Source organism: Carassius carassius, chromosome 38, assembly GCF_963082965.1.
Source record: "Carassius carassius chromosome 38, fCarCar2.1, whole genome shotgun sequence".
NCBI lineage: Eukaryota > Metazoa > Chordata > Actinopteri > Cypriniformes > Cyprinidae > Carassius > Carassius carassius.
This window is the reverse complement of record NC_081792.1, coordinates 1,720,001-1,730,000: the sequence shown is the minus strand read 5'-3', so window position 1 is coordinate 1,730,000 and position 10,000 is coordinate 1,720,001. Positions and strand designations below refer to the sequence as shown.

Here is a 10,000-nt window from a genome sequence, read left to right as displayed (position 1 = left end):
ATAAAGTTGCTCTGCTGCAGCAGAAGTTAAGCCGGTAACAGGTAAAGCAGTGATCATTTTTTAATTATAGTTAGCACATATTGTTCCTAAGCTGCACTGCATGCTGGTGCAACGTAAAACTGTTTGCTCTGGTCACTCCTTTTTAGAAAGTTGGGAGAATATCTGGACAAGTTTTGTGCAAAGGTTTGCAGTTGAACAATGCTTAATACTCAGTGTTGATTGGTTTGATCCCATGACACGATGAGCTCCAGTAATAGTGAGGCTCGCCTTAACAAACACCACTAATTACTGTGTGCACCAGCTAAAGGCTAAATCACACCACAGCCGAATGACAGCTTTCATTTGTGGGAGCGTATATTCTTCATGTGAAACATTATGTGGGCTGACAACAATCCATAATATGAGGTTTATGATGGCAACTCACAATAGGTGGAGATAATCAACCAGTCGTGGTTTAAAACCGTTACCTTTATCTGAAACTAGCCTAAAAACAGTGGAAAATCCAAACGTGGGGCCGATCCTATCTTTGGCTCCCATGTGTGGTTGGGGGATCAGGGCCGCTGTTGGACAGGGCCAGGATCAGTCCAGCTCCATCTGGAGCCGTGAGAAGAGATAAAACAGCAGAGGCTTCTCCCAGCCAGCCTCCGTCACACAACACTGCTGGATCAATGGCCACGGCCTGGACACACATTACTTGCATGTTTTTGAAAAAATAATAATAATAATATTGTGAAATATTATTTCAATTTAAAATATCTATTTTCTGTGTGAATATTTTGTGAACTGTATTTTATTTCTGTGATGCACAGCAGTATTTTAAGCATCAACGGTCTTCAGTGTCACATGATCTTCAGAAATCATTTGATTTACTGCTCAAGAAACATTTCTGATTATTATCAATGATGATAACAGTCGTGCTGCACAATATTTCTGTGGAAACTGTGATTGATTTTATCTTTCAGGATTTACGGATGAACAAAAAGTTAAAAACAACACACACACACACACACACACACACACACACACACACACACACACACACACACACACACACACATATATAAATATACATGCTGTTTCTTAATTCAATGTATATTAATAAAAATATGAATATTCCTTAAAAAAATGTTTGACATCCGGTTAGGGTAGTGGTGAATTGGTGAGTAACTTTAGTAGAGTGAGTTAACTGAACATCAAGTGTATTTGTTCCCTTTGTGTGTTTTGTGTAATAAGTGGTTAGCTATGATATAGTTTCTGTTATGAGTTGTATTTGTGTCATGATGCTAGTCTCTGCTGAAGAGCAGGGTGAATGAATTCATTCACAGTGGAGAACGGCCGGAGAGTGGCGAGTCTGTAATGTGATCACTCACTACAGGAGGCGATCGATCTTTAATGGCAGCTCTGGTGTTATATATGGCCGGCTCACACTGTGAGGACATCAGATCTACAGCTGAACAGCTCAAACTCTCACGTTTCTGCTTCATGTGTTGGACGAGCAGGTCTCAGTCTAAACCAGACTGAACAAAGCTAGAAACACTTCATTATGGCTCTACATTAAGTTTAGTGTAGACTGATTACTACTAAAAAGTCAGCTGAACAGTTACAATAGATGCAAATGTTTTACTGATTCATTGACAGACACTGGAGAAGAAACACCATAACTTGCCTTGGATTTAATGATCAGTCACAAAAATATGCAAGGACTAAAAATGCATAGCAATAACTCACACAGATATTTATAAATGAGCCGTTTCATTTCAGTCGGACAGGCAAAATAAAGACTAGAGTAGCTATGCAGTTTGCCAGAAATAGAGAGAAGGCGTCCGTCAACTGAAGGCACACTGCCACACCATAGACTACTACTGTGTCTACTGTAGACACAAGCTGGAGCCCTAAATAGTGCACTGTGTAGGGACGAGGGAAAGACTGAGTGATTGGATCACAGCAACAGTGTCAGTGCACATGCTTCAAAAAAAAAAGCTCCCAATGTGGATTGTAGATATTCAAGTTGTGAATTTGCCAAGCTGACTGAAAACAGCTGCTTGCTTCTGAAGTGACTTCTGTGTGAGCTGTGCTTCATTCAGCGCTACGCTATAATGGATAGAGGGCCGTCTGTTGCACAAGAAAGTGTGTGACCACACCTTTAATTCTGGATATATTTATATATAACATTAAGGAGAAAACTTGCTGGATTTGTCTGATTTCAGAATTAACTATTAACACTTAAAGGGATAGCTCACACAAAAATGAAATGTGCTTAGATTTACTTATCCTCGGGTAATCCGGGATGTAGGTGACCTTGTTCTTCAGTAGATCCTTGGTGATTCATGAAAGTCAGCAGCCGTGAGAGTCACTTTGTGAAAAAAGCATATCAAGGAACACAAAACGAATACCTGTGGTTTCTGATGATATATTGAGGTCTTATGAAGAGAAATGATCGGTCTGTGCAAGAAACTGAACATTAATTACACTATTATTACCTGTAATCCAGAGCCACAGGCAAACAGTCCAGAGTGAAGTCCAATTCATAAATGAATCATTCTTTTGAACCGGCTCTTTAACCAAATCAGACAGAATCGTCTGAAACAGTTCTTGGCTCGATCAGCACCGATCTTTCAGACGCCTGAGCCGAAACACTGGTCTGTCTGATCCTGTGATGAACAAATCAACGATGAGCCGCTGATGTGTGCATGTGTGAACCCAACACTTGAATGAAGGGACAAATGGAAGTTTTTATGGTTCTCATAGGTAACGTTAAAAGCTGATGAAGACTAGTTTATTCACTTTATATGTTTTATACATGGAAAACATCCACGCCTCACATCATAATCGGGTGCTTTAATAACATGATTGCGTTTACATTATGTCATCGCATAACTAGTTTAAATGAACAAGTGAACTGAACCAGTTCATTTGAAACAAACCGTCTGAAAGAACCAGTTCATGGAAAAGAATCAGGTATCTGTTCACCTGAGGATTACAGGGCGTGATGTTGTAGTTGATGTTCAGTTTCTTGCACAGGCTGATCGTTCCTCTTCATAAGACCTCAATATATCATCAGGAGCCACAGGTTTTTCTTTTTTTACTCAAAAAGTGACAGCAGCTGCTGACTTGCATTTAATGAATTACCAAGGACCACAGTTTCAGCTAAGTCAAGAACACGCTCCGATCATGTTAAAAGCCCATCCACTATGCCAACTGTAGATGACGTGAGCCATTGCTATGGCACTGGTGCGAGTTAGTAATATGCCAATGTGTGTTATTACATGGCAGTACAGAAGATTCACGTCTCATTTTCTCAGCCGTCAACACTTCCATTTTTTCAGACTTCAACTTTTGATTTATCACAGGTTTGCAACTGCACTGTTCAGTAGACAGTGGACTTAAATCACACTCTTAAAAATAAAGGCTCTTTTTAGGCTTCCAAGAAGAACCTTTAACATCCATGGAATCTTTTCCTTGCACAAAAGGTTCTTTAGATTATTAAAATGTTCTTCAAAACAAATGGTTCTTTTAAGAGCTGTTCCCAGAAAGGCTCTTGAAGGAATCCAAAATGGATCTTCTGTGGCATTGCTGTGAAAGTCCCCCTTCGGAGCCATTATTTTCAAGAGTGTGGATTAAATTAGAGTTTTCTCCACGGATTGGCCTATTTAAAATCAAATTAAGGTCAAAAGAGTTCCAAGAGCAGAGCTCGGGAGGTGAATAATAGAAACACTGGCCCACAGACAGTATGTCCACAATAGAGAAGCCATGTACATGCTTGTGAGGAAGTTTAGGAGTTTTAAGGCTCTTGATGAAAGACAAATACGCTTAACTAAGATTGAGTGTAAACACAAAGCAGCTGGCTTTACACTGAAGCACTGATGTGATCGGAACGACTCGCAGACCCACTTAACAAAACACTTCTGAGAAGAGAGTGCATGTGTGCGACTGATTCACCGAAAGCCTTGTCAGCTGATATCGCTGCCTATGATATATGTACATTTTAATGTGCACAACACTGCTGAAGTTAACGCTTACACTACACAACATTTACACAAAATTATAAGGAATCAGAAAGAAAAAAAAACAGGTGGAGAAGAAAGAGACATGTTAACTGCAAAGGAATTAAGAATTAAGGTGAAGAAGCCAGACTGCAGACGATTGCGATTTCTAGTATTGTATTAGATTTGCATTCTTCTTGTGGCCATCTAACAATTGTTGACTTCAGTCTGAGTTAAATCTCTTTTTGGCTCATTTTATCTTTGAAGGAAGCCTGCTTAATAATTACGCACGCCTGAATATAAGGCGTTTTCACTTCCATGCTTCATTGACAATTATATATCATTTATAAATTATGATGAAAGACAAAATTAAAAGTAGATATTAAGATTGATGTGCTTTAGGATTGGTAAAATGTGCTTGAAAAAAAGATATGATCAGAACATAATTTCTGAACATACTTGCATAATAATTGTGCACACACTGTATTATTGTTATGTTGCTTCTACATTCATTTGGATTTTCAGTGTGAAATTATGAGGATACAAATATATTAATATGCAATTAATTACAGAAAAATGACTCTCTATGTTCAGGAAAAGAGGCAAAGCGTTCTGCAGATCTGCTCAGGAGTGATCCATGGCTCTGACACCGCATCAATCCTCGTGTTAGTCTGAAAACAAGCGCATCACGATGACCCACAGAATACCTGTCACACATCACACTAACAGCCAGGTCATCTGCTCACTTTGACTAGTATTTGAAGTCAAGTTTATGTCACTTGATTACAGGTACTTATGTCAATAAAATGCCGTTGATTTTAAGCTGGAGGAAAACTGTTCCTGTTGTTTTTTGTTTTTGCTGGAGTGAGGCACGTCTGACAGGTTTGTGTGGGACAGAAGAACTGCATCTTTGGACTGGAAACACACAATGGCATCTTTATTACAGCGACGGCTGGAATCAGAAATGAAGGAAAGTGAATCTGAATGCGTCTGAGCACACAGAGCTCCATTGTGTGTACATTACTGCCTCTAACCGCAGACAACAAGATCATTTACCAAACGTGAGGAGGAACGACAGCCCTCGCTGACGGGAAATACTCTAGTCGACATCACGGTGGAAACAGATGAAGAACCAGTGAGCTATGTTTTCTTAAGGCACCTTGCTCTGCTTCAGTCAATCAGACTGTGTCCAGATCTCACGTCTGTACAATCACAACATAAATGTGCTGCAAATAAATGCAATAGACTCTGATCAAACGAGGGCTTCCTGGTGCAGCTGGTTGAACAGACACCTGCACACCTGAGCCATAGAAACCAGGTGACGAATCAGATTGAGCTGAAGACCACACGACGCTGACAGGGCACAAAACATATTACACAGAAAGATCAGAGCATCAACTGGACATCGACTCTCTTACAGATGATTCAACACATAACCCTCATACAAACATCAGCTCAATTCATCTGTCAAGAGCAGGTCCAGCTCTGTAAGTCACGGGTCTTCCTTCACTGAACATCCTGTTACAGATGAAGTCTACTGCGGAAATGGGCTTGATTAGCAGGTCTAAACATGCTTAAAAACTCATTCCTTCAGACTTTAAGCCTTATTGAACCTTGGTGAATATTCAAGCGGCTTCCACTAGAGCTTCTGATGAACACCAGCAGTTTAAAAACTTGTATTTTTTTGTTTTATAGGCGTTTTTATTTATTTGTTCTACACGTAAACTGTAGACAGATGCGAGTCTCAGGGTTATTAGGACGGCTGGTTTCATGGGTAACTTCATCTGAGCACAGAAAAGCTTTCCTGGAGCTCATCAGCTGATTGGATGAGGTTGTTTATATCCATTAAGTTTCACAAGAGCACATTATTATGCAATTTCACACACACTCATACTGTGCTCTTATCAAGCATGTTAAAAGCAACAAACAAACCATGGAGAGAGTGCAAAACGGAGCTGAAACAAGATTTTTTTCCATCAAATGGTCAGTGTAAGGAAATGCTTAAACCAAAATATCATGCATTTGTAACCCTTTTACCAAAATTATATACATGTCTAAATATAGTTCATTTTGAGTGATAAAAAAACTGAATGTGGCAATGTTACTCAGTTACGCTCCTCAGAAAAGGACTGAATATTTCTTTATTCATTACGATGCCAATCATTTCTACATGATTTTCTATATGTTTCTAAGAGCCTTTGGGTGCAGTGGTGGTTGTTGTACAGATATTTCTTGGGTTTAAAATGTTTTATGCTAGATCAATTTTTTAAAGCATATCAAGCCGTTCTCACATAAACAACATATTATTTCTGCTTAAAAAACACACGGGACACCATCGTGCACCATATTCATGGAAAATGTCAAAGAAAATAAAGACAAGCTGGTCGCACAGAACTGAATCACACCGTCCAGAAGTGATGAGAGACGTGTCTTTCCCCACACAAAACTAGAAGTGGTACATTTCCATTCATTTCACAGTTTGACATCAATCCTGAAGCAGCAAGTTAAAAATACAAGACGTCAACATGGGAATACAAGCGCCTGACTGCAGATCCAAGTGAAATGAATCTGAAGGCTTCAGACAATAAGCGTGGGCAAATGCAGGAGCACATCTCCTCTCATTTTGGGTTGGAGTGCGTTTGCGTCTCTAAACCGCTCTGGAGAGCCGAGGACTGCTGATGTGGGACTTTCCCACAGTTTCAAACTGGAGAGTCCCGGTGAGGGACCGATCCTGGGAACGTCTGGCTCGCTGCGGTAAAGAGACGCAGATCGGAGCAAACCGAGGAAAACTGTTCCTGGATCAGCACGTACAGAGATATTTTTGGAACACATGCTCTCCAGAGCAAGTCGAAGTGAAGTTTGGGACGGGAGCCAGGAACAGCAAGAACTGACTGCATTAGGGCTACTTTTCTTTCTGCAACTTCTTGCTCAAATGTAGTATTTGGGTTGGAGCAGTCTCCTCAGTGACGTTTGTGTTGCAATCGTTAAGGTTTTATATATGCTGATTTAGACCAAAATTAGGATTTCATGGTCCTCTGCAAGATTTGGGGAATATTAAGACTTCATACATAAATACATACATGTATGTAAAATGATCAGGCACGCTGATATTATGATCATATCTTTTTTTCCAAGCACATTTTACCAATTCCAATCCACATCAATCTAAATAACTACTATTTATTTTGTATTTGATCATTTATAAATGATCCTTATATTCATGTGTGCAGAATTATCAAGCAGGTTTTCCTTCACAGATAAAATGAGCCAAAAAGAGATTTAACTCTGACTAAAAGTTTTTTTTTAAATGGCGATGAGATGAGTGCAATAATATTGCAGTACAGTAGGTTCGGTAACTAATGCATCTACACAGATGTTATTGATTCACATGCTCGAAAGTTCATTCCTGCTCAACGACATGGGGTCATTCTTAAATCATTTTAATATGTTCTTTGAGGTTCTCTTCTCTATATTGCATCCTTATCCAGTTGTCTAATAAAAGCATTAGATATATATTGTCAGCTCTGTTAGGAATCACTTTTGTTCCTCTATTGATCGTCGCTATAGATAAAAGTGTCTACTAAAAGCATAGATGTAAATAAACTTGATCAGAAACCTTTTTGAATTTGCAAAGACACTGCTGACTGATGTAGCTGCAACATTGATAATAATCCTGGTCAGAAGCCAGTCTGAGGCTTGACTGTGCATGTTTGATGGGAGTTTTGTGTGTGTACACCATATGTCAGGTCAACAGAAACTCAATGCTTCAATGGAGATCCTCTTTTTCTTTTTAAAATGATAAACATGATCATATTTCGTCAATGTGCTGTAAGCTTTAGTGTCTGAGCTGATAGTGAACACATCATTCATCATTCACTCATCTCTGAACAATCTTGTGTGGACTAGTGGTCACAGGACTTGAAGGCTGTTTCAACCATCTGTGCATAATATATTTCAAAGTGTACATGTGCAAGTGGATCTGATCAATTAATAATGAATGCACACAGCTTTTGGACCGGATGGGACAGGCCAAAAACAGAAGAGTTGGTTTTCTTTCATCATGAACTTTGTCAGTATGTGACTGTGAGCAGATGATGAGTCTAACCTCAGCGGCCTGAGTCTCCTGATGGAGCAAAGTCAAGCCGGTCAGATCCTCCAGGAAGGAATGGGAGGAGTTAAAGACCTTGGCCAGGAACTGGAAACCTTCTCGCTCGTAATTCTCGAGAACCTGTCAAAAACAAAAACAAAAAAAGGGTAAATAAGTCTTCAAACTGGCACCACAATATTAGTGACATCAAAGTAGGGGTGTGTGATATAATATTGACAAAAAATGACACCTACATTTTTTTATAACAATAATTAAACAATATTTTGCAGAGTGTGTTTTTGTGCTGGTACCTTGGTTAGTTTAGGCCAATCATGGAAATAAATAAATACACAAATATGATACTAAAACCACCAGTAGGTGGCAGCATGTCACCGTCTAAATGTGTGATTCACTGAGTCATTCATACGAACGATTTGTTCAAAACTGCCGATTCATTTAGAAACAAAGCAAGTGAGTTATGTCTTTATGAATGAAGTACTGAATCATCGGCTCAAATGATTCATTGAAAAACAGATTCATTCAGGAATCAAACACTGCTCTCAGATGCACAAATATTTAGATCCAGCTTTGTTTGGAGCTATTTTCATTGGTGAAAATAAAAATGTAACACACAATATTAACTTCTTGTTTGTTGAACTGTTGTAAAAAATCAATATCACACTTTTGCATTCACGGCACGCACATGTGCTGAAATTCAGGAAAATGTCACTCTTGCATATATTACTTCACTATATCATATCTTATAAAACAAAAACCAATACAGGGATAATATTTGCTTTTGTAACTTGAATTAGATGGCCATTTTTACTGCATTGATAGGCTTCATCACGCAGTCAATGCATTTGGACTTTATTTTGCAAATTGAATGACTTGACATTTTCAGTCCGCATGTCGTTAAAACAACAATTACGGTATTATCGTAGATGATAAATATCTCATAACCCTACATCAAAGTGACTCAGGGTTTCAGTTCATTAAAATGATACATGGACCAACAGGTGTTGATCTGGAAGCTCCATCTCTGCTAAAACACATTCAACTTCCATCAATCTCAACGCTATTTCATCTAGAACAGTGTTTGCCAACCCTGTTCCAGGAGGAACCCCAGCAGTACATGTTTTGGATCGCTCTCTTATCTGAACCATCTGTTTTTAGGTGCTGGAGTCTCTGCTAATGAGCTGATGAGATGATTCAGATGCGTTTGATTAGGAAGAGTCTGGAAATGTGTTGTCTTGCACTTCCTCCAGAAACGGCTGGGAAACATTGGTCTAAAGTTCACACGACCAGGAGCGTCCAGTCCTGTTCCCGGAGGGCCAGCCCCAATTAAACACGCCTGAACCAGCCAATCGAGGTCTCTGGGATAACTAGAAGCTTCTAGGAAGATGTGTTTAAGATTGAAGGAGGTGGCCCTCTAGGAGCAGGATAGGACACCTCTGTCATAGGCCAATTCAACATCCACAGATGTGAAATACGGATGTGCCGTAATATCTGAGAAGCTCGTATCTGCTGATACAGTGGGCTTGTCGGCCGGTGCACATCCGAACACAGTGATAAGACAATGTGAAACTGTGGTGACGTGGCACTGTTCCCCGTGCTCAAAGGGAGGCCCGGCGGGAGAGGCAGACATCTGGCACCACTGTCCGTTGGGCTGAGAGCACTCAGGCAGCATCTCAGTGACGCTCCTCAGACAGACAGCCCTCAACAATCACACTGGCTCCTTTCACGCAGCTCGTTCTCAGAGGAGATTGAGTTTCTGCTGGGGGCTGATGAATGGACGGCACTGTTGGGTTGAAGGGGAGAGTGACGTCTGCTTTCAATGAACTAAACATGGATGACTTGACTGACGGAGAGGGTTAGAGAACAGGCGAGAGTAGACCGGGGATCATCTGTCCAAACTCCATGAACTCAG

The 10,000-nt window shown here is 40.0% G+C and overlaps 1 protein-coding gene across 1 annotated transcript in view; it reads right to left on the bottom strand.

Annotated features, from left to right (window-relative positions):
* The window catches only part of LOC132119146 (ubiquitin-like modifier-activating enzyme ATG7), a 77,858-nt gene that overhangs the window by 5,970 nt on the left and 61,888 nt on the right, over positions 1-10,000 (bottom strand). The window contains exon 19 of the mRNA XM_059528895.1: positions 8,089-8,211. Coding sequence (XP_059384878.1) covers positions 8,089-8,211 — 123 coding nt within the window. The remainder of the gene's footprint in view (positions 1-8,088; positions 8,212-10,000) is intronic.